This window comes from Malania oleifera, chromosome 4, assembly GCF_029873635.1.
Source record: "Malania oleifera isolate guangnan ecotype guangnan chromosome 4, ASM2987363v1, whole genome shotgun sequence".
In the NCBI taxonomy this organism is placed as follows: Eukaryota; Viridiplantae; Streptophyta; class Magnoliopsida; order Santalales; family Ximeniaceae; genus Malania; species Malania oleifera.
The window spans coordinates 115620552-115646300 of record NC_080420.1 but is presented as its reverse complement, the minus strand read 5'-3'; the positions used below and the strand labels follow the sequence as shown (position 1 = coordinate 115646300).

General features: G+C 38.2%; 1 protein-coding gene across 2 annotated transcripts in view; it reads left to right on the top strand.

The window, feature by feature from the left end:
• Positions 1 to 18105, top strand: part of LOC131153330 (sucrose nonfermenting 4-like protein) — a 52223-nt gene extending 34118 nt beyond the window's left edge. For both annotated transcript variants that reach the window (XM_058105558.1, XM_058105557.1), the window contains 7 exons: positions 9057 to 9191; positions 14853 to 14997; positions 15067 to 15240; positions 15816 to 15879; positions 15998 to 16067; positions 16409 to 16526; positions 17574 to 18105. In XM_058105558.1, the coding sequence (XP_057961541.1) occupies positions 9057 to 9191; positions 14853 to 14997; positions 15067 to 15240; positions 15816 to 15879; positions 15998 to 16067; positions 16409 to 16526; positions 17574 to 17665 (798 nt within the window). In that variant the 3' untranslated portion in view covers positions 17666 to 18105. The remainder of the gene's footprint in view (positions 1 to 9056; positions 9192 to 14852; positions 14998 to 15066; positions 15241 to 15815; positions 15880 to 15997; positions 16068 to 16408; positions 16527 to 17573) is intronic.
• Positions 18106 to 25749: the final 7644 nt, after the last annotated feature.

Genomic DNA, 25749 nt, shown 5'->3' with positions numbered 1-25749 from the left:
CAAAAGAGCCCTTGGTAATGCTTGACTGACTTGGTGCTTCAAGGTAGTAGAGTCCATCCCATTCTCTAGCATGTCCAATCATCCTCCCCAAATTCTCGTCCTGACATACACAATAACTATGATGAAAAACCACATTGCAATGTAAATCTTGGGTGAGTTTTTGAATAGAGACAAGGTTTGTGGATAATCTAGGAACATGGAGAACATTTTTTAAATCAGTGATGGGCCTATTTTGACATCTCGTACACCTGCTAAATGGTCGAGGAACCATCGGTTGTGGCTATTTCCCTACTGCTTGGGCATGACAAATATGTGAAAAAACCATTTGTTGAGTGGGTCATATGGTCGGTAGCTCCTGAGTCCACGACCTAGGAGTTGGCAAAGGTTTCACCCGAGACATTTAATCCAATAGAGGTAGGAAGCTCACTTGAATATGCCAATGAGTGAGTAGTTTGAAGGTTTGTTAAGATTGCCAATAAGAGATTTCATCCTCTCGACCTCTTCTTGGTTGAGACCGCCTAACTCCTGTGGTGCTGCTTCATTTTTCTGTACAGAAGCAACATGATCCTGACCATTGTTCTTCGGCTCCTCTCCTTTCTGTCCCCACTCTCGACTTGGAGGTTTACCATGAATTTTCCAACACTGTTCACGAGTATGGCGTGCCTTCTTACAATAAGTGCACCATAAGTTGTCCTTGTAATCACGGTTTTGGGCCTTTGGCTGACCAGGTCTCCCATTTTCAAAAAACTGGTGCTCGTTCCACAGTTGCGACTGAATTATTGCCACCACTAGCCACCATAGCTGAGCTGTCCGTGTTCTGTGGTTCAAGCATAAGACCTCTTCTGCTTTCCTCGCATCGAATCAGTGCTACCACCTCATTAAAACACGGAACTTCCTGCTTGCCGAGAATTTGAATCCTCACTTGATCAAATTCTGGATTAAGGCCTACAAGAAAATCATAGACTCTATCTTGCTCGATGAAATCCTTTATAACAGCGGCATCTTCAGGAGACTTGGTTTTTATCACTCTATAATGATCAAGTTCTTGCCACAAAGATTTCAACTGGTTGGCATATTCAGTAACAGATTTACTCCCTTGTTTTGCTGCAATCGTCTTTACCTTCACTTCATATACTTGAGCCGCATCTCTAGCTTTTGAGTATGTGTGTTGAATCACATCCCAAATATCCTTGGCAGTAGCCAAGAACATACATGTGTCACTAATCTCAGGAATCATAGAATTCCACTGCCACGCCATAATCATGGAATCTTCTTCATCGCATGTTTCAAAACGAGGATCTCCTAGTTTTGGCCCCATACGCATGAGATGGCTGATCTTTCCCTTTCCCTTCAGCATGGCGCGGTGTCACGGGCTAAGCTTGTTTAGGGCATTATGCTTGCCTATGACCGCTTATCTCGTGTGTTTGGGATGGGTTTCCATCATGTAAATACTAGTGTAGGGTTATTTTCTAGTATTTCTTTCATTGTAAGCCAAATAAGGCAGTATGACTCCTCGGTCACTTTGATGTTTCCTAGTGTTAGAGTGAGAATGGCCTAGAAAGCTCTTTAGGGGAGGGTGAGTGTTCATCAATCATTGTAAAACTCACTAGCAATAGTCAACGTGCTTAGCCTACTTGCCTCCCTCGCTAAGTACAACATGTCAACGGAGGATTTGTTAATGAATTACGTTTGCTTCAATATTTACTGCTTGGTTGCCACGGCTTTCATGAATTGATTATAATTTCCGCTGCTATCTGATTGAATGTTAATGAAAGTGCTTCGTGGATGGATGTTGGTAAACAAAAGGCTGGCTAGTTAAGCAAGAGTGCTTTAGCTAGCGCCGCACGGCCCTTCACAACGGTGTGAAAAAGGCGGACCGTGACATTTGGTATCAGAGCCCAAGTCGGTGACACTTGGTGAGAGCCCAAGGTTGAGTTGCTACGTGAATTCGATTGCCTTCGTTGTTGGGTTTGGAAAGCTTTGGTAAGTGACCATGGCACCAAACAATGCTGAGAGGATCAGCGTGCTGGAAGCACAGGTTGAAGAGTCAACCAACACTATGGCCGCGGAGGTGGCCCAGATGAGAGAACTTGTTGATGAAGTGAGGGGATCACAAAAACATCAAGCAGGTTTGATAGGCGACATGTCAGAGGACTTTCGCCACACGGTGGAAACTTTGCAAGCCCGGATGGCAGATTTGGATGCAAAGGTAAATGTGATGGTTCTTGCTATGGGGAACTCCAACACTCCGGGAGTTAGCAAGACCAAGGTGCCAGAACCCAGGACGTATGGGGGTGCCCGAGATGCCAAGGAGTTAGAGAACTTCTTGTTTGATGTGGAGCAGTACTTTCGCGTTGTGAGGATGGCCTCAGAACAGGCAAAGGTGGATATTGCGACCATGTACTTGGTTGGTGATGCCAAACTGTGGTGGCGTACCAAGTACAGAGAAATTGAAAATGGAAGCTGTGTGATTGATAGTTGGGCAGACTTGAGGAGAGAGCTCAAGGCCCAATTCTTTCCTGAGAACGTTGAGTATAATGCAAGGAGAAAACTGAGAGATCTCAAGCATACGGGGTCAATCAGTGACTATGTGAAACAATTTTCTGCTTTAATGTTGGATATTCGGGATATGTCGGAGAAGGACAAGTTGTTCTATTTTCTAGAGGGGATGAAACCATGGGCAAGAACTGAACTTCATAGACAAAGGGTTCAAGACTTGTCAACTGCACAAGCGGCTGCAGAACGCTTGACAGACTACGCTGGTGATGAGACCACTTCGTCCAAACGGTTTGGCGGAGAGGGAAACGGTGGAAAGTCTTTCAAGAATGGCAAACCCAAGAGTGGGGGAGCCGACCCTAGTTCATCAACCTCACAGGAAGCTTCGTCGTCTCGAGGGTTTAACACACCCAATGGAAAGGGGAAGAGTAAAATTGAGTGTTTCTTGTGTCGAGGTCCTCATAGAGTTTTTGAGTGCCCTCACAAAGCATCACTTAATGCCTTACAGGCTTCCATTGTAGAACAGGCAGTGGAAGACGATGGAGAAGAGGATGATGCCCCGAGGGTGGGTTCAGTGCGGTTAGTGAACGCATTGGAAAAGCAAGCCAAAATACCGAAAGTTACACGAGCAAAAGGGTTAATGTTTGTGGACTTGAGGATAAATGGGAAGAGTACTCGCGCTATGGTGGATACGGGAGCTACTCATAATTTTGTTTCGCAGTTGGAAGCAGGAAGACTCAACTTATCCTTAGAGAAGGATACAGGACGCGTGAAAGCAGTTAACTCTGTAGCCCAGCCTACTCTGGGAGTAGCCAAGCAAGTGGCTATAAAGCTTGGACAGTGGGAAGGTCATGCGAATTTCACAGCGGTGCCATTGGATGACTATCCAGTCATTCTAGGAACGGAGTTCCTAATGGGGACGAGGGCAGTGCTGATGCCTTCGGCTGGTTCCCTGTGTCTGATGGGAGATCACTCGTGCATGGTGCAAGTCGTTGCAACGAAAGGAGACGAAGGGAAGTCCCTTTTAGCCATACAACTCAATGAAGGATTGGGTAAGGGTGAGTAGACACGTCTAGCCACGGTGGTGGTAGACAAAGAAGTAGGCCAAGAGTTAGAGCCTACGACCATCCAAGCGGTGTTGGATGAGGATAAGGAGGTGTTGCCAGATAAGCTGCCTCAAAATTTGCCTTCACGACGGACTGTGGAGCAAGAGATCAAGTTGTTATCAGGAGTGAAACCACCTGCTAAAAGGCCATGTCGGATTGCGCCTCGAGAGATAGTAGAGTTGGGGAAACAGCTTGATGAAGTGGAAGTGGGATGTGTTCGCCCTTCCAAAACACCGTTGGGAGCATCGGTGTCGTTTCAGAGGAAACATGAAGAGCATCTACGGAAGGTGTTCGACAGGCTGAAGGGAAACAGTCTGAATATGAAGAAGGAGAATTTCTCTTTCGCTCGGCGGAGCAACAAATTCCTTGGTCAAGTCGTTGAACAAGGTCGTATCCGGAGGGGTATGGAGAAGGTAAGGATGGTTCAAGAACGGAAGATCCCCACGACAGTGAAGGAGTTGCGTTCCTTTCTTGGCCTTACTGGATGTTGCAGGAAGTTCGTTAAGGGGTATTCGCGGAGAATGACTCCAATGACAGGACTACTGGGGAGGTATTATTGGCCGCACACGCGGGATGATGTGGTTGATTATACCAAAACTTGTCTCACTTGCCAACAAGACAAGGGGGAGCGGAAGAAGTATGGTACTTTCATGGCCGCACCAAAGTACTATTCGGCAGAGGGGACGACACAATTGTTCCTTGTGACTATTGTGCAACATTGGGGTTTTCCCCAAGTTATTATTTGTGACCAAGATTTAATGTTCACTGACAACTTCTTAACAGAGTTTTTCAGGATATTCAGGTCACACCTTGACATCTCTTCGAGTTATCATCGACAGACAGACGAACAGATGAAGAGATTCAGAGAGCTGCTAGATGAGTACTTGTGCCATTTTGTCAAGGACAACCAGAAGAATGGCGTGCAACTACTTGATGTGGCTCCATTCTGTGGCAACGCCCAAAGGCGCTCAACAACCAAAAAGAGCCCTTTTGAGCTTGTTATAGGCCAGCTGCCGCTGTTACCTCACACAGTGAGCGAGCCGTACAGACGAAAGAGTCCTATGGCGTACATCTTCACCAGTGAAGGGAGACAGAATGCAGACTTTGCCCAAGCCTATCTGGAGAAAGCTTCTAAGCAGATGAGGAAGTGGGCAGTTCAGGAGAGAAGACCGCAATTTCATGTCAATTGCCTTAAGCCATTCAACGCCAACACCAACGACCTGAGCAGAAGTCAGTCAAACAGCGCAGAGTTGAAGACAGTGCAACCTGACAGACATGATGTTGAAGAGATCCTTGTAGGCAGAAAGTTCATATCCTCAAGGAAGAAGCGGCAGAAGTTCCTAGTGAAGTGGAAGCGCCTTGATGACAAAGAAATCAGCTGGATTTCTGCGGAAGATATTCAACTGTTCGTGGACAAATTTGAAGTGTACCTACTGCCAAAAGTCTACGAGGACGTCGACCGCATAAGTGGGGGAGAATGTCACGGGCTAAGCTTGTTCAGGGCATTATGCTTGCCTATGACCGCTTATCTCGTGTGTTTGGGATGGGTTTCCATCATGTAAATACTAGTGTAGGGTTATTTTCTAGTATTTCTTTCATTGTAAGCCAAATAAGGCAGTATGACTCCTCGGTCACTTTGATGTTTCCTAGTGCTAGAGTGAGAATGGCCTAGAAAGCTCTTTAGGGGAGGGTGAGTGTTCATCAATCATTGTAAAACTCACTAGCAATTGTCAACGTGCTTAGCCTACTTGCCTCCCTCGCTAAGTACAACATGTCAACGGAGGATTTGTTAATGAATTACGTTTGCTTCAATATTTACTGCTTGGTTGCCACGGCTTTCATGAATTGATTATAATTTCCGCTGCTATCTGATTGAATGTTAATGAAAGTGCTTCGTGGATGGATGTTGGTAAACAAAAGGCTGGCTAGTTAAGCAAGAGTGCTTTAGCTAGCGCCGCACGGCCCTTCACAACGGTGTGAAAAAGGCGGACCGTGACACGCGGACAAGTTGAGAACATTTGGGGTAGTTTTTTCCATTCAGACTATATGCTGCCTGGATATTTTGCATTTCCCCAGGTTGTTGGGATCGAACAATCCCTTCCGATTGTGCTGTAGCGGTCATCTCTGCAACCTCCGTCATTCTTCACGAACAATGATCTCTTGGCGATTAAGACCAATCACTCGAAACGGAAACCACCAGCAATGAAGGCTTGCAAATGTAGAAATGAGGATGGAAACTGCTCTAAGAAGTTTCAGCAATGAAGGCTGAACAGAAAAAGTGCGAAAATACTCTGTTTTTGAACTGTAAAACAGGGTAAAACAAGGTACAAAGAAGCAGCAGTATGGTCTCGGCAATGAAGGCCTGTGTGAAGAGGTTTTTAATCCCAGAAAAAAGCTTTAGGCTTTGATACCATGACACAAACTGAGAAACACATCGTGGAAGAATTTTCTTCATTTTTGTTCGAATAATATACAGAATGTTAGCTATATACATCAACCCTGGCAGCAGAAAAGGAAAATTAACTAGGTTGTATCATATCCCATGATTTATGGGATATTCTAACAGAATAGGAAACTAACCAAATCAGCCTAATTCTAGGAATACAGGCTGTTACAAAATTTCCTAAAATAGCTAACTATACACGTATAGAATACAAGTCATTAAACACGTTTTCCCACATAGATGCTGGTAGAAGTTTGTAACTTCATCTCCTATTTGAGTATAATCTCACAAAGTTCCTTGAATCCAATTCCAACTCCTTGATAAAACCTCTCCTCCTCCTCCGACGATTAACCACCCTATGAAAAAGCCCTAGTTGCAATCCTATTCCCTAACCCACTTCATCCTCTCTGGTGCCAACTTATGTCCTCTCCTAATAGCAACACCTCCAAAATATTATAGAGAGTAGTTTGTCTAGCCCCATTCTCCTCATCTAACAAACCGCACTCCTCTAGGCTATCCAAAATAAAAATTTCCTCCTCTTTGACATTCCCAAAAACCTTTGTTCCATTATTTCAACTTCAATTTAACTATTTCATCAATATATGACCCTTCCAGCCTTGAACCTAGCACTCCCCCCCACTGGTCCCTTGCACAATCCCTAATGAGGAGAGCGTTAACCACATGTTCTTGAATCTAAAAGGCTAGATCCTATGCACCAGGAAGAATCTAAAAGCACAGGGCAATGATGTGAAGCGGGCCTAGGAAGTGTGTCTTACACCCATGCAAAAAAAAAAAAAAAAAAACCCCTTCACATGCAGGGTGAATAGGAATTTTTTAACGCAAGAAGAAGCCCGTCTGTCACAAGACCACTGCACCTGGGGGAATTGACCGCTGCTTAAAGGAATTCTCCAAGTTCACACTCCCGTATAAAGGAATCAAAATTCCTTACACTGATAGGGACCCTTGACCCCCCAATCTATCTCTAGAGCTATGTTTAAAGTTGAAATCCTTCCCTCACCAACACCCAACATGGATTTCGTAGCCCAAAAATACTAATCAATCATTTAAGAAAGAGTTTTGCAAGGAGGACAAGTTTGATTCATGGACTGGTGTAAACCATCAGTCCTTGAAATCACCAAGTTCTAGTGAAATCGGCAGAGGGAAAGGCCCTACTAGACAATCCTTATAGAGGCAGCTGTTGTGTGTCACATCACTAATTGATCTCTAGAAGCACTAAAAAAGGGAGGACCCAATTTCTACTCCTGGAGTCCCAAATAATTTTGATCAAGGAAGTATCTACTTCTCCTGGCCTCACCTCTTGCAGAAACTAGATATCATGGTTGATTTTATTAACTAACTCCTTGTCCACTATCTTGTTGCCACCTCCCCCTACCCCTTGGACATTTCAAGAAGCTTCATTTGACACTACTAAGAACACCTGTGAATCTGCCTCTTTTGTTGTAATTATCCCTGTTCAAAATGCCACAACCAGCTAAAGAAGCAGGATTTGATATCCTAATCAAGCTCAAATGAAGACATTCCTATTTCTTTCTTCTTGGAATATTACAGAGACATGATTTCTTAGAATTTCCATCTTTGTGCTACTCTTATTTTATTTATTCTTCTACTCCTTATCTTTTTGGGAATTGCATTTAGAGTGTTAAAGTTCCACTGAAGGTCAAGGTTTTGATTTGCTTGGCAGTCCTTAAGATAGTTAACACCCACAATTTACTGCAGCTTTGTCCCTTGATATTATAGTAACGTGCTTTGATAGTAGTGGATCCCATCCTCATTTTTTCTTGCACTGTGTTAGTGTTTGGATTCTTGGCATTGGAAAATGTTGTGTATGTCTCAGCTCTTTGGAGGCTTTAATGATTATTCCTTTCGGAATTTTGGATGAAGAACAATGCTAATGTTTTATGGAATTGTTCTGTCTTTGTAATGATTTGGGCCATTTGGTTAAAGAGGGATGCTTGGATTTTTAAGTTCCAATTTCTTTCTATGCTGTTGCTTCTGAAGAGAAGAGGTTTTCTTGCATCCTTCTGGGCTTATTTGGTTGGTTGTTTAAAATGAGTTTGTTTTATGAATGTCTAGTGGGATTGAATGATTAGGTGGTTTTGTTAGGTTGATACCTTTGTTTCATAGTTTTGTAAAAAAAAAAAAAAAATAGTAATAAAAAAAGAGAAAAGAAAGAGCTCAAGGCCCAAGCCTTTTGCAGCCAATTCTCACCCTGATCTTTAATTTTTATGTTTATTTAGCTCAATCAGATCAACCCATTTGAGTCGCTGATTCTGGGAAACCTAATCCAGCAATTCAATTGAACCTGATCAGACTGAAAATCATGTTAATTTGACCATCCTCTCTGTACCCAAATGTGATCCATGAGCGGTTCACACATTTTAGTCTCTCTTTATGAGCCCACCCACAACCCAAAGGTGACAAGGGATCAGATTGTGCGTCCAACTGAATACTCTGAGGGATGCAATGCCAATTTCTTAATCCCTCCCTTGCAGATGCACTAAAACTTGGTTAATTGCCCCCTTCAGCCCTTCCCTTTCTCAAATGAAAATGCTGAATTCTTCATTTTTTGGAAGGTTTCTCCTTGCCCTTCAAAATGTTTGTGCATGTTTCGGACGTTCTGTTAGTCTAGCGGCATCCCATATTTTATAGTTTATACTTCTATGTTCTTATCAAAACACTCCTCAACAACTGATATAGCTATGTTGTTTTCATGTTTGTTGCTTGTTCCTTTCTCGAGTAGAACATTTTCCCTGTGGTTGGTTGGTTGGTATTCTTCCTCCACCTGGTCATGTACCAGACCAAAATATATAAATGTAGAACTTATATTTCCTTCAATTTTGGAGGAAATGAAATTAAATAGCTGTGTAAGTGACTAATAAGTATTTCAAATTTTCTGTTATGATTTCATGTATATTTGGATGAGGTTTTACATCTTTCCTTACATGTACTCGATTCTTTGTTGTAATGCTATATAATTATTTAAAATTTAGCTTGGAAATCATGGATCAAACTTGACGGAGGAAGAGCTTGAGACACACACTATATCTGCTTGGAAAGAAGGAAATTTGCATCTCAACAGGCAAATTGATGGCAATGGCAGATCATATCCGAGACGTCTTGTCCATGTAAGTACCCTCTGATGCTCTGCCTATCTATTGCCCCGGGCAACTTGCTCACATTTGAACTTCTATATATTTACCAATTATCTATTGTCATACCTTGAAGGAAGAATTGACTTTATTTTGACTAGGGCTGCAAGGGAACCAAGCCACTTATGAGTAGGGGTATTAAAATGGGTTGGCGAGTCATTATTGGATGAGGCTTAAATGGTATTGGGTTGACCCGTTTATAAATGGGCGAGTAAATTCTAAATTTTAATCCACCCAATTAATAAATAGGTTGTAAATGTGTACCTGTTAAAAATATTTAATATATTTATTTTTAATTTTTTAAAAAAGATTTTACTAAAAATGAGTGGAACTTAAGGATCGCTTCCACAGGCAGCTAAGTACGGTGTACTTCTCCCTTGATTTTTTCAATTGTTTTGATGATTAAATGTGATGTCTGGACAATGAACAAATAAAAAAAATACTTTACAAAAAAATCCTGAACCCGACCCTTACCAATATAGAGAGAAAGGCAGAAAGCTAGATGGAAAAATTGAAAAAAGGAGCTGTGCATGGCTGCTGCAATGGTGAAGCCTGTTGAGCTGAGATTTGAGAAAGATACGGCCAGGTCACAACTCACACACTTGAGGCAAGAGATGCTCACAGCTGTGGCAGACTCTTGAAGAGTTGAGACGGCAGTTTGGCAAGAGAATGAGGAGACTAAGAGAGTTGGCAAGAGAAACTCGCAGGCTCGAGTTGCTGTGGCCCTGGCTCTTGAGCTTGAAGATGGCAGTCAGCTGCCAAGGGAAGAGAAGTGAAGGCTGTGGCTGTGAGCTGCAGCTGCGAAGAAGAGAACTGAGAAGCCCTAGCCAAAATATGAGTTCAGAATCCCTGTATCTGCTATACTCCTTAATGCTTATCAAATAAATTTTATTAATTTTTAGAAGGTTAATGATTGACCTAGCAGGCACTTGAGGCGAACCTGGTTAACCCGTTTATTAATTGTGTTGGGTTTGGGTTGAACTATTTATAAATGGGTCACCTCCTCCTAAACTGAAACCTGTTTTAAATGGGCCGGTAATGGGTAACCCTTTGGGTCTTTGACCTGTTTTGCCACCCCTACTCATCAGCAGCTTGGGAGCTTAGCTGGCTTAGCTCTCATTAATTATGTAAATGAGCGACTGCGCAGCCATATTTTGGGGTCCGTTTAATAAATGAGTTGAACCTGAAGATGAATGGGATTGAATCATTTTGGCTCGTGAGTGGGTTCTTGACGAGCTTGGTTGGTCTCTTTAAATAGGCTTGGATTAGGCTCGTTTATGGGCTCATTTAATAAGGTTAAATTAGGCTGGGATTAAAAGTAGGGACTGTTTGGGCATGGGCTTCTTTAGCTCAAACTCCATAGCCTGAATTTAATGATAGGGTCAATGCTCATGGCCAGAGGCATTAGACATTATTATTAAGAGCTCCTTTTTCACTTTTTTCTAGTAGTCTCTCACCTCTCACAATGAGAGGTTTGAAAAGAACCAAGCCGTTCGTGAGCATCTTGGTAGCTTGGCTCAGTAAGGGCTTGTTAGCGCATTCATTTGCATAAATAAACAAGCTTGGGCTAGTATATTCAAGCTTGGCTTGAGCATGTGCTCAATTAGAACTTTAATAAACAAGCTTAAGAATGGTAAATATTGGCTTGACTTGGCTCATTTGTAGCCCTAATTTTGACTGGATTTGGTGCTTGGGTTACTTGTGCATGTGTATGAACGTATACTTATTCACACACACAGAGGTATATATATATATTAAATAAAGTAACAATTGTGTTAAGAGGTGTGCCAAACGGACATACAAAAGGCAAAAAGCATTTTGTTCTTCCAAAAACTCTCCAGCCACTAGGGAGCATGGTTTAAATTGTAGTAGTGGGTAGGGTAACATAATGGTAATGGGTGTAACGGGACGTGGGAGTAGCGAATGTTACATAACGGGAAGCAGGTGTAACGGCCGTGAATTTTTTTGAAGCACGCACAACCTTTTGTATATTAGCCTATGTGCATGTTTTAAGCTTTTAGCCCTTTTTAGAAAGAGTTGAAAGAGTTTGTGTATTTTGGATCCTTTAGTTCGAGTAATTAAGTTATTTGGTAAGGGCAACAAGTTTACGTTTGTTTTAAACCACCATTGATAGAAAAATTACGTGTGTGCGTATTTATACTTCTCATTATTCTTATCTGTGATAAATTCTTATGCGTGCTAAATTAATTAATAAAACAAAATACATTATATACTCCATTAATCTATAAGACACATAAGACATCCGTGATAAATTCTTATGTGTGCTAAATTAATTAATAAAACAAAATATATTATACACTCCATTAATCTATTAGACACATAAGACATACGAATAATACAAATATAAAATAGTTAGAAGAGAAAGAAGGCTGAAGTTGAAAAATATAGAACATAAATATCACACTAATATTATCAAAATAAAATATATTCCTAACAAGTTAGTATTTTCAAATTGTTAATTAATGCATCTTTTGCGAGTATTTAAAGAAATAGTAAATTTTGTATCATTGTCATCCTTATTATAATCTTTTCCCCCTCTCGCCACATGGTATATCGAGAATGATTTATGAAAGAGAGGGAAAAAGTGAGAAGAAAAAGTAAAAAATAAAATAAATTTTTTGGTGTTACAATCTTGTAGCGGTTACGTAACAGCCGTAGTGGCCTTTACGTAACGGTTGCGGTCCGTAACGGCTGCTACAGCCGTGATTTTTCTTCCCACCGATTTCCCAGTGTGTAATGGTATCGGTAACCCAAAAAACCGTTATGTAACGGCGTTAGATAACGGTCACGGCTGTTACTTAAAACCATGCTAGGGAGACAGTATAAAATTTTCTGGGCTCCAAAAATGCATATTTTGCAGAATTATACTAGTCATATTCTGTACAGACAGCTCTTTACCTTCAAATGCTCTCCTATTTCTCTCCCTTCAAATGTTCCAAAACAAACAATAAGGGACATTCATCTGATTTTCCTAAGCACTCTCATTGATGCCACACTCTCTCCAGTGCAAAAGAAGGGTGGACATAATTTTAGGCATCACCCACCTGATGTTCAACCATTGCTAGACCGGACTCCATAATTCTAGAAAAGGCACCATGAAGAAGGTTCTTTGAGGTCTTATTGCCGTCTTACACACATAGCACCAGTTAAATCAAAATGACCTCTCTTTTCCAAAGATATCAGATGCTAAGATGGCTTCCTAGACTCTCAAGTGTGAATAGCACTTTTTTTGGGACCTTGTTTCTCCATTTTGACTTCCAAGAGAGACGTTTGTTCCTTGTCTGATTTGGTTGTGAAAGATTGACACTAAAATCAGATTATTTAATAGATTTTTGTTGGAAGGGGTGCATAATATCATTTGATGGATTGGAAATCCATTTGTTCTCCTTTTCCAAAAGTGTGTAAAAGTTGCTTCCTTGCAAATGTGTTTAATGCTCTTCTCCGAATTCCAAACTTTGATGGCTCTTTGTTTGCCTTTTTTAATTTGGCTGTGTTGGGGTGGGGGTTGGGCGTGAGACATTCAAATCAAAGGTTAAAAAGCTGACTAGTTTAATGTTTCATGGGCGCTAGCAATTTGAGCGGGCAGAAAGTGATGGTCTAGAAATAGGTGTGCTCAAAAGGAGGTTGCTTGTGTAATGAAGTTTGGGGACCTTATGGAGAGCATGTTTGACAAATGAATGTGTTACATGTGTCCAAGGCATTTCTTTCAATGTAGGAGATGGAAGAAAACCTCTCTCTCTCTCTCTCTCTCTCTCTCTCACTGGGTATTTGGAAGGGGGTGGGGTGTGGGTAGATGGGCGCAGGCACAATGTTAGATGGGATTTAATTTCATCGGTCTTTATGAGTTTGCTTGCAATTAGATGGTTTTGGTGGTGTGGACTTGTTCCACACAATGGAAAAAAAAAAAAAAAAAAGAAGGGATAACTGGACTTCATATGGTAGAGGTTGGAATGGTAACTTGGGAGCTGAGATTTATTAAACATTTCAATGAATAGGAATTTGATGGTCTTCCGACTTCATGGGAGGACTACAATGTATCTTAGAAAGTGCAGCTTTGAGGAAAAGATTTGTTTGAAAGGGACTAGATGAAAATCCTTTCTGGTTTGGAGCCTTTCTATTCAGACAGAGAAAAGTGGGGAATGCTTATTCTTTTCTTTTAAAGGTGGTATGGTATATGATTATGTGGTTACACCTTCAGATGTTGTCTTTGGTTGAACAATGTTGAGGAACAAGATCGTAATAGTAAATCAATTGATGAATCTTTGGTTGAACATTGGTGAGGAACAAGATTGTAATAGTAAATCCATTGATGAATAGAGGTTAGGCAGTGCCTAGTTGCTTTAACTGTATCATGTGCAAGAGATTTGAAGAAACTGTGGACCATTCAATGTTGTATTGGCCACTATCTTGTTTACTTTGGCTGTTTTTCTTATTTCGTTTTTGGGATCCTGGGAACCACTTTGAGGTTTTACTATGTTTTAAGTGTTGGTTTGCATCAAGAAGAGTGAGGAACAATGTGTTATAAAAGTGAAGGCGTAAGCCTTTTGAGATTTTTTTTAAGATAAAAATATATTAATAAATTAAAACAAATTAAAAAATTAAGAAAATTACAAATACAATGTAAATAAAAAAAATCAAATATAATTTTTAAACTACTTGTTGGCCATTCAAAAAAAAAAAAAGAAAAGAACTTGTATTTGTTCAGTAAATCATGCCTAAAGATGGTTAACTATAAATATTCAAATACAATGTAAATAAAAAAAATAAAATATAATTTTTAAACTACTTGTTGGCCATTCAAAAAAAAAAAAAAAAAAAAAATACTAACTTGTATTCATTGAGTAAATCATGCCTTGAGATGGTTAACTATAAATATTGAAATTGTTTTAAATATCTAGGATGCAACTCAATTATTTTGGAAAGGTTGAGGTTAAATAGATTTGGAGATGAACTCGTATTGGAACATTCGTTTCATATGAACATGTCGTTAAAATTTTCTGGCCAAATCTAACTTAAGATCCATACACCAAAAATGCCTAAGCCTTGACAAAAAAGGCACAAAGGAACATATGTCTTAGTGCGTAACGTGTTGGCTTTTTTTGGGATTTGGTATTCTAGACTTTGCGTCAAGACATTTTACACATGCCTTGTCTTGAGGGGAGCCTCCTGGCCTTTTTTGGTGGGTGGAAAGAGTAGAATATAACTTTTTAGGAAAAGAAAATGTCAAATGCATATATGATGTTTTTACATTGCGCTATATGACCATGACTGATTCAGTTTCTCTTCTGCCATCTAATTGAAGTTGGTTAGTTACCTCCAGAAAGTAAAGTCTCCATGTCAGACATGCAGAGGTTTGCCACTGTTTGTTTGGCTACAGTCTGAAGTTGTTTGGTGCAGAGTGTTAGGGCTTTGACATGCAATATTTTGGTTAATGATTGTAGTTGAGATGATACACTCTTCATTGTTGTCTGTGCGCGCGATTATTTTGGTTATTTTTATTTTAGTTATGAAGATCACTTGCTTTAATTGCAGCTCGATGGGAAGTACTTGCGTTGATATTTTGATGCTGGAATCTGTTGTATGCTTTTTAATATTTATGGTATCTTTTATTTACAGGCTGGGCCTTATGATTCCTTGAAAGATGTTGCTTTGAAAATTTTGCAAAACAAGGTTGCCACAGTTCCCATTATCCATTCCTCTTCAGCAGATGGTTCATTTCCCCAGCTCCTGCATCTTGCTTCTCTTTCTGGAATATTAAAATGTAAGATTGTATCTTGCTTCAGTAGTTTTGAGCATTGATGTGTTACTAACATATTGATTTGTTAATCAGGTATCTGCAGGAATTTCAAACATTCTTCTAGCTCCTTACCGATTCTTCAACAGCCAATTTGTTCAATTCCTTTGGGTACATGGGTTCCGAAAATTGGGGAGTCAAATAGGCGGCCATTTGCAATGTTGAGACCGAATGCCTCACTCAGTGCTGCTCTCTTGTTGCTGGTCCAAGGTGCCTTTCTTGTCTTCCCTGATCGGATGCTTTCTGTTTTGGTTGTTGTGTTCTTGAGATGAGATCAATCTTTTAATTGCGGGTATCAGTTTTAAGGCTGAATTCTTTTAAGTCTTTGTATTTGGTTTTTGTCATTTTGGTGCATTCCTTTTGGTGGATTCCTTTTAGTTGAGCAATTATTGTGTGGACCATCTGTGTTAGGAAACCACTTTTTAAATTTTTTTGTGGGTATACATAATAACTGCAAATGTAAAAATTTGAGTCTGTCACTTGGTTGCAAAAGGCCAAAGTTTAGGGCAATATTTTAACCCCCCACTAGGGGCAGTGGGACCAGCATTGGCTAAATGGGCTTATATTTTTGTTCTGTGTATTTTGTGCAAACTATATTGTGATGAATGAACAATCGGTGAAAGGAACCTTTTCTCCTATGGGTACTTTGGGCACCATGGTTTCTGTTGGAAGCATTACTATTCTCTCTTTAGATAGAAAATGACTTCATGCTATGTTACTAAGTTGTATTATTTCATAGTTCGGGTCCCACAACTTCTCATTCCATCAAACTTTTCCCTTTGTAGCTGAAGTTAGTTCAATACCAATAGTTGATGATAATGATTCCTTGCTGGATATATACTCACGAAGGTAAGTTCCAATTTCTACTGTATGTATATAATTGTTTTCCTTCATAAATTTTTGTGATTCTTTTTGTTTCAACTTTATAGTTAATCCATTGATATTTGCTTGTTATATTATTCAACAGCGATATCACTGCTTTGGCAAAGGACAGAGCATATGCACAGATTCGTCTTGATGAAATGAGTATTCATCAGGTAAAATTAGTAAAACTTCTTTGTTTGGTGCAACTTTCTTTGCACTTGTTCATTGTTTTGGCAGATTTTTTGGAACATCATGACATTTTCTGAATGAAGAAAAGACAATGCAAAAATATATTTTTTTTATTCCTTATCCAATTAAATTCATGTCTTTTTTCTTTTCTATCTTCAAATTTTTGAGAAAAGAGTTCCAGTGCTAGTTTGATAGCTAAGATTTCAGTTCTTATTCCTGCTGTGGGTTCATTTAAAAATTTTTACGTGGAATGTATTAAGTTCTGTATTGTGGTGAAATGATTGACTGAAATAACTGCCTTCCCCTTCTTTTGTTCTGCATGCAGGCTTTGCAACTTGGACAAGATGTAAATTCTCCTCATGGCTTCTTTAATGGACAGAGATGTCAGATGTGCTTGCGAACTGATCCTCTGCACAAAGTGATGGAGCGATTGGCAAATCCAGGTATATATTTTCTAGGGAAGAATATACTTACACCACACCTATCTGTCATGATCCAAATGCCCCTTTAACTTTTGAAAGTGACTGTTAACCCCTTGAACAAATTTTTTTAGTTACAAAAGACCCCCTTCATTAAAAGTAAAAAAACCCTCAAATCTAACATACTAGAATTATGGGCATGAGACATGAATAATTAATACTTTTTTTTTTGACAAAATTGCCTTATAAGCTTTAAGGTAGACACAAGTATCCTACAATACAATTGATTTAAAAGGAGTGTACGATATGAAGAATTTTCAATGGAGTATGTGATATTTGGCTTTGTTTTTGAATGTCTTATATTCATTAATCAAAATAAAAATTGTTGGATTTTGCAATTTTTAGTGGCAAGATGTCATTTTATTTCATTTTTTATACTAATTTAATATTTTTGACTGTATTTTCATTTAGTTTGCTATATAATTATTGAAACCTTTTATATTTTTTGCAAACTATCTAATTCTATTCTATGCTAATAATCTTGGGGATTAACCATTTTGAGCTGTCTCTCTCTCTCTTTCTAAGATAAGCTAGTAAGTAATTTTATTACTTTTGGTTTTTGATAGATCAGTAATTTAATTCCATTAAAAAAACTAGAGAAGAGAATAGATAGGTGCAAGACATGTTACAAACTTACGAGTAGGCTTCTTTGTCTGGCTCATAGTAAAATTAATTAATCACAATATTCCATAGACTTATAAGGACAATTTTGTTTGAATAAAATATTAATTATTCATAAACGGTGATGCTAATTTGTTAGATTTAATAGTTTTTGTTAATATGGGTTGCCCTTTGTAATTAAAAAGCTAGTTGAACGGATTTTAATGCCACTTTCAAAAGTTTATGGGGGCATTTGTAACTAACAAAAAGTTCTGTGGTTCTATTTTCCCATTATGTATTTTGGTGATAGCAATTAGAATTGACACCCAGGCAACTCGAAGAGTTCTGACCCATGTGCTTGCACACTCGTCTTGGAATTTAACAAAAGGCTGTGTTGCTGCTTGTTTTCAGGGGTTAGGAGAGTTGTGATTGTGGAGGCTGGCAGCAAGCGAGTGGAAGGCATTATTTCATTGAGTGATGTGTTCAGGTTTTTGCTCGGATAGCCACCATTTAGGATGAAGGGCACAGCGGTGGTGGCTTTGGAGAGAACCCATTTGTTGTATTTGCTCTCTCCAGCCCCCTCCCCTTTGTGCCTTGGCCTCCTGGTAGGATCATCTCATTTCTCCTTAGTCTTTGATTGGAGTGCTTTCACATACATGAGCCTCACCTTTCTAGGATACACAAGTTTAAAAAGGTTAAAAAAAAGGAAAAAAAAATCTGTAAATTGAGAGGATTTGCTTTTGTTTTTTTTTTTAATTTTATTTGTTCTCTTTTCATCCTCATAACCTAATTATTGTCAACTCTCAATTGATCTGCTGTACGGCTACCATTGTTTGTGTCAACTGGTGATGGAAAGGAGGCTGAAGGGGAGTTTACTGTTAAAAAGGCACCCTTCCCACATGGTGTTGGCTGTACTTGAAAAATGTGAGTTGATATTTCAATTTGGGTTGCTGGTGCTCTCTGCATATCATCTATTTGTGCTGTTGTAGCTGCTGTTGGGGTGGGTGTTTCTCGCCCACACCTTGCCTCAGTAATGATTAGATTTCCTTGTCTATTATTCATTTTAGAAGGTTACTTTTTAGGTTTTGCCCTCCTGCTTTACATTATATGCCTCATTGCAGCTGCAAGCGCATGTTAATATAATATGGTACATATGTGAAGAGGTAAGAGATGAAAACTCGTGGGCTTAGCTGACCTCGAGTCAAATGTTACATTTGGGAGCATCAATTTTGGACATTGGATTTGAATTTAAGGGGATTTGAACAAATTTTAGTGTAATCTTTAATTATTATGTCATTCCAGAGTAAAATGAGACATCTTTAGGCCGCAATCTTCAAAATTGGCACCCAATTATGCTCTTGGAGGACTGCATGAAATGATCGGAAGTTGATGCTCTCCCCAGCCATCTTGTTCCTTTGAAATAGCTTCTCCATAGGCAAAACTACCTTTTCAAATCATAGGACCATGAAGCTTTGCACTACGTACGAAAGATTAGGTCTTCTAAATATGTCCTTTAAAAGCACTCTACAAATAAATGTTTTTACCAGTTTAAAATTTCCACCCTGATTTTAGCAATCAGGGCCGGCCTAAATAAATGCTTAAAAATCCTTGGGCCTAATCCCCATTCAATTTATTGACTGGAATATTAATGTCCTGGCATGCGTCCGTCTGATTTTCTTTGTTTCTTTCTTAAGCGCTTAGGTAGAAAAATAACATCCCTGAGTTATTCCGAAGAGACATTTTTATCATGTCATTTCTTGCCTGCTCTTTCTAATTGTATTATATTAGAAAAATGGGCAAAGCAAGAGGCAGACCAACACAGGGTAACTATATTAATCAGAGAAAATAGGCCGTCTTCGTGTATGAAATTGCAAATAACATAGGTCAAGCTCGTCATCAACCTATTGTTGTTAATAAAAGTTCTGGAAATTTTTGACAGCCATGAATGCTAATGACCAAAAAGATTTTTTAGCAGTGTGATTAAAAAAAATATGACTAATGAAATCCCAGTTCCTACATCTAAAGGTAATGTGTTTTTAATTATTGACTCTTGGTGATTTCAAATTATGCCTTTTTCTTGGGTCTAGGAAATTGAAAGTCGCATTATCTTTGATTGTCATGATTAAAAAATGTCAATTGCATTGAACAATTTAAGACATGGGAGCAGGAAATTCATTGGTCATCTACTCTTAAGGGTTTTATGCAACGAAGATAAATTGACCTAAATGCCATTGTAGTCGCAATTGGAAAGGTAGGAATACTCTCTTATTCAACAACTCAAGCTTTAATACTCAAATCATTTTCCAAAAAGTTCTATTTAATGTTCATGGTAGATGTTGTGGCCTTTTAAGTATGTATCTTGCTCTTTTATGTAATTTTGTTCTTTGGGGCATTCCTCTCTATTTCTTTTGTATATCTTTTTCCTTTGAGCAAATGTATTCATCTTATCTTTCTTCAACAATAACAAAAAATCAAACCTCAAGTCCTAGTGGTGTCAATTACATGAATTCTTTTCTACCAATTTACGTGGTCATTCTTTTCTCAAGTCCGAATATTCGGTAATATTAAATCCTTGCTCACTCTTTCATTCTAAGTTATTAGGTCAACTTCTATCCTTTCTATTGTCCCTCATGATACCAACTCACTCCTCTTCCGACATACTATTTAGCTTAAGCTGCAGATGTCCAAACGATTTAAGTTTTTCCTCTTTAATCTAATCTTCTATAAGAGTTGCACCTAACTTACAATGAATATATTTATTCCTTAGTTTGCCTTTTAATGTAATACTATTCATCCACATTAGCATTCTCATCTTGATAACTTTTACTTTTTTGATATATTGTTTCTTAATCATTTAACATTATGATCTATATAACATAGTCTTAAAGCCGTTCTATAGAACATTCCTTTTAATTTTAAATGTATTCTACTATTACACTGCACACTTGAAACACTTCTCCATTTAGGTATTACATCTTATTCATTTTCTTTTCCAACTTGCATAATAGGTTCAAAGTTTCGAAATCTATTATTGTTATTAATTTCCTAACCATAAGGTTTAATCTTTTCTCTAATATTCCTTCTGCCATGACTTTATATATTCTGGCTTATTTCTACTTATTCTAAACCTTTAGATTCTAAAGCTTCTAGTCATAATTCTAATTCAAATTCTATTCTACCCCTATTTTCATAAATCAAGATACTATCATTTACAAACAACACGGACCATAGAACTTCATTTTTGATACTCCTAGTAAGTTCATCCATCATTAGAGTAAAGAGAAAAAAAAAAAAAAAACTAATTGACACCAAAAACTTGGCAATAGGGGGTGGCAAAACAAGACAATGTCCAAGAAGTGAATCATGACCCTCCCATTTAAATCAATTTTAGATTTAAAGTATAGTCACTTATTTACAATGAGGTCAACCCATTTGTTTAACAAGTTTAGTGGGCTTGGGTCCAGTATTCGATGGGTTATCCTTTTAATCTACTAATGTTTTTTTTTTTAAAAAAAATTAATTCATATTTAGTAAAATATTAAAGAGAAAAATAATACAACAACAATATCAAGCTTTAAGTTCTACTATATAGGGTCAACTATATGAATCATTATTCATCAATTCATCTAATCAAAGACACTTTCCTTTGCTAGCTTAAAGGCCATAAAAACCTTTCTTATTACTTTCCTCCATGTTAATTTAAGCCTACCTTTACCCTTTCTACAACTAGTAACAATAACTAACTCACTCATTCTCACCAAAATAGTACTTTGCCTATGCTTCAAATGTTAAAACCATTTAAGAGTTTATTTGAAACCATATATGCAGATGTGCTTTTCAGAAAAAAAAAAAAATGTTGAATTTAATAAATACCTGATAATAAGTGCTGAACTAGAAAAGTACTAAAAGTTATAAGTGGTGTTTAGTTGTGTTTAAAACAAATGATATTTGGATACTTACTTTTACTATAAGATACTATATGATTCATTTTAAACATATTATAGATTATAAATGTTAATATTTTTAAATTGACAATTTCATTAATAATTATTTTAATTGTTTTGCTTAAAAGTTAAATATTTTCTATTAAAAAATCTTGTTATTAATGTTTATTTATAACATATTACTATTATATTAAATTATGATAAAAATAATATTATTAATTAAATTCAAAATTTTAATTTATTTAATGTTAATTTAAATTAATAAATAGTCTTTGTTCAAAACATAATTGAATTATAATAACTAATATTCTATAATATATGGTAAACTAATAAATAGTTTTTGAATACCCTCTTGCTTGAAACATAAAATAAAATTGCCATCTTTATATTCTCCTTCATTATCTGTTCTTAAGCACTTGATTCTTTTTCCACTTGTGCTTTGAATTCTTTGAACACTAGAAACACATCTGACTTCCTCTTGATTGGATACACCTATAATCTCCTGGAGTAGTCATCAATAAATGATACAAAATAATGCGCTCCTCCTAGGGATGGAACTGTTGATTCTCATACATCAGAATGAATAAAGTCTAGAATGTGTTTGCTTTTGGTAATAGATCTTTCAAATTTTAGTCTATGTTGCTTACTTGTAACACAATGCTCACAGGAAGGTAGACTTACTAATATGAATCCGGGAAAAAGATTACGCTCTGGAAAGAATCTTCAGACCACATTCAGACATGTGGCCAAGTTTACGATGCCACATTATCGTTGATTATTCCTCGGTTGATGCAACTCATGCGTCTCCTTGTTGTATAGTATTTCTCAGCAGTGTGTATAGATTTGTCACGATCTTTTCTACTTTCATTAATACAAGCGCTCCTTTGACAACCTTCAAGATCCTATTTTCAATGAGGGTCTTATGGCTGAGGTCATCTAATAGTCCAAGAGATAATAAATTTTTCTTCAAGCCCTTCACATGTCGTATCCCTTGAATAGTGCGAATCGTACCATCATTCATCTTCAGTTTGATATTACCCATGAATGCAGATCCGCTTGAAACAGGTTTATAAGAGTGGAACTAGTCTCGGCAAGAGGTTATATGCCAAGTTGCTCCAAAATCCATAATCCATACATCAGTAAGTTTATTACCACCTTTAGAGATAGTTTCCGCTTCGCTGTACAGGATTTCGCCATCACTAGAAGTACTCGCAGTGCATCCTTGAGAAGTGTTCTCTTCAGGAGCTTTCCCTGCATTCTTTTCTTATGCCAACAATCCTTTGAGATGTGCCCCCTTTTGCCACAATTATAGCATTTAAAATTTTTCTTACTCCTTGATTTTGATCTACTATGATTGTGAATCCCACTAGAGTCACGTTCTGTTGATCTTCCTCTCGTCTTGGTAGTGCCTCAACTTGTTAAGAACTAAACGATCTGTCTTCCTTGTTTTTGCGCCTGGATTCCTCTTCCAGAACAACTGCCGCAACATCATCAAATACTATATTATCTGACTGAATATTATTTGTAATGTTGATGATGAGTTGATCATACGAATCTGGCAGACTTTGGAGTAGAAGCTCCGCTCGTTCGGTTGGCTCAATCTTATAGCCTAACGTTGTCAATTGGGAGAACAACATATTAAGATTGTTGATGTGATCCATAACTGATGTGGACTCACTCATTCGAAGAGTGTAGAGTCGCCTCTTTAAGAAGATCTTATTGTGAGGTGACTTTACCTCGTAGAGCTTTGTTAGCGCATCCTAAATTTCTTTTGCCGACTTCTTTTCTACAATGCTTGATAACATTGAATCTGCTAATGTTAGATGAAAATTAGCCACAACATTGTCATCCACCTCATTCCATTTTTCGTTAGTTATCCTTGTTGGTCTGTCTCCAATTGCCGCTAAGCAATTGTCCTTTCTCAGGACCATCTTCATCTTCAATTTCCAAAGGGAGAAATTACCCCGGCTCTGATACCACTGTTAGGAAATTGAATGGATAGGAACAGTATCACACAACTAAAATAAGAAATGAGAAAATAGGAATTGACACCAAGATTTACGTGAAAAACCCCTAAACAAATCGAGAGAAAAACCACGGGTAAGAGTAAAAGGAATCCACTATGAAAAATTATGATACAACTTCTCTCAAATTAGGAGAAACTTGAAACACAGGTTACAACAAAGACACTTTGCAGGAGAGTACTTGATTTCTCTCTCTAAAGGTGGAGTTGGAGATGCTTGAGATGATGTCTTTTTCTTCACCACCACTTCCCTATTTATAGGAGTTTTGTAAGCCTCCTTTTCAAAGTTGTCAAATGAATAGTGTAGCCACCTTTGTAGACTTGTGCAACTACCAAATGAATAGTACAACCATCTTTGTAGACTTGTGCAGCTACCAAATGAATAGTGCAGCCACCATATAAATAGTACAGTTACCATATGAATAGTACAACCCCTATGTTAGACTTTGAATGTTAGAAATGACTTTACAATTTAACACGCTGTTGATGCCAAAAAACTGGACATCCGAAGACGACTAACGTCGGAGCGGGGGAACTGAGCGCCGGAGAAAGGCCAAGTAGGATAAAGCTAAGACAGTGACGAGAGGATACCTAGCGTTGCAGTAGAGAGACGCCGAAATTGCTGTAGAAGATAGTCGAGAAGAAGGGGCCGGAGAGGATGACGGCAAGAGAGATCCACAACAGTGGGGGCGGCGCGGCAAGAAAGAAAGAAAAGAAAGAAGAAAAAAAATTAGGTTAGCTCTGATACCATGTTAAAATTGGAGAAGAATAATTCTCTCTATTAATTCCCATACATTACAAGGATTACAAGAGTATATATAAATTCAAAATTTAAAATTCATATATAAATATATGCCAGCAACGTGTGGAGACAGCAACACAGAAATCTTGAAGGGCCAAAGCTACAAGTAGTATTAATGGATTGAAGCCATGATCATGAACACCCACACACCCCCCCCCCCCCCCCCCCCCCCCAAAAAATATTTTTCTTCCACTGCACTCTCTCTCTCTCTCTCTCTGTGTGGCTAGAATGCGAGAAGGGCAGGGCAGCTAGGCGAGTTATTTACAGATAAGAATGAAGAGTGTCCTCCCCATATATGTCTTCATCAATGGTCAGCTTTTTCATGTTTCGCCAGAGTGGCGGGCTCGGAGGTCGTGGTCCATGTAGGTCGTTGCTTTTCTAGTCAAGTGAGGTAATCCTCTCATGGTTGACCTTGCTATTGGGACTTAGCCCACACATGTGAAAGAAGGGCAAGTGTAGCTCGAGCTTATTTGCAATGAGCGATTTGTTTTCCTCTCCTGAGAAAAGCACAAATTCACCTTACTAGGACTCGAGAGCCTCAAGCTTAGCTTCTGATTAGTCAAATTTATTTTTAAATATAAAAAAAGAAATTATATTTTTAAAAGGATTATCTATTTATGATCTGTTACAGACGGATTTAGATTTATGTACCATTTATCCGTTAATAAATAAATTAATTCTTATTCAAATCTATTTATGACAACTCGATGCATTGATTAGTTTTGCCACCCGAATAAGTAGTATTAATGGAATAAGGAAGCCATGATGATGAACACACCCCATTCTATTTTTCGTCCACTGTTAAAGCTTATATCTCTGCTTCTCTCTCTCTCTCTCTCTCTCTCTCTCTCTCTCTCTCTCTCTCTCTCTCTCTCTCTCTGTATGGCTAGTATGCGACTCTCTCTCTCTCTCTCTCTCTCTCTCTGTATGGCTAGTATGCGAGTAGTCCAAGCTGAATGAATAGTTTAATTAGCTGGCGGAAAAATTTTCATGCATGTGCATGTCTCCATCAATGGTCAGCTTTTTAACGTTTCTCCAGAGTGGTCTGCTGCCACCACCACCACATATTTTACCCACTCCCACCATCTATCGTGTGTAACTTTTTGGCATCCAATGCTTTTTTTTTTTTTTTGGAGAAAAGGTGATATCATTACAATGATAAAAGAGGAAGTCACAAGCCACGAGCTTGAAATTTACGGGTAAATAACAATGATAAAAATTAAGCTTAAACAAAAATAGGATAACTATTACTTCGTAGATCTAATAAGACATAAGAACTCCTCCCAGCTTAAAGAAGACAAATTTTTATTCGTCTGGCTTCACTGAAACAGGTTTGAAAGGTATTACCATTAATGCATTTAAGCATTTTCCCCCAAAAGATTCTCATATTTCTCTCCTTTCAAATTTGTCAACATATGGCTAGCAGAATTGCAAGTTTGAGATTTTTGAGGAACCCTTCAGAAATTAAATCCTTGAGGCCGGGGGATGAGAGTGCTCCACATAATTTTTATAGGCAGCCTTGGATTTGGAATATAAATCCTTGTGAGAGAGAAAATTATAAAGACTAGCCACCGAGAAAACATGAGAACTAATAAGGCCCCATGAGCGAGAGTTTGGCTCTTCTTTATTTAATGTGTGTCATATACTAAGTTAAGAAATTCAATCATTTGATTTACCTCTTTTTCTCTGACCGGTCTTACAAATGATAAATCTAAAACCATACTGTTGTTGGAGAAGCTCAAAGTTTCAGCCACCCTAACTTCCTTTTGCCTAGCCAAAAGAAAAAGGTTCATATAGGGTTCTTGGAGGGAAGTATTT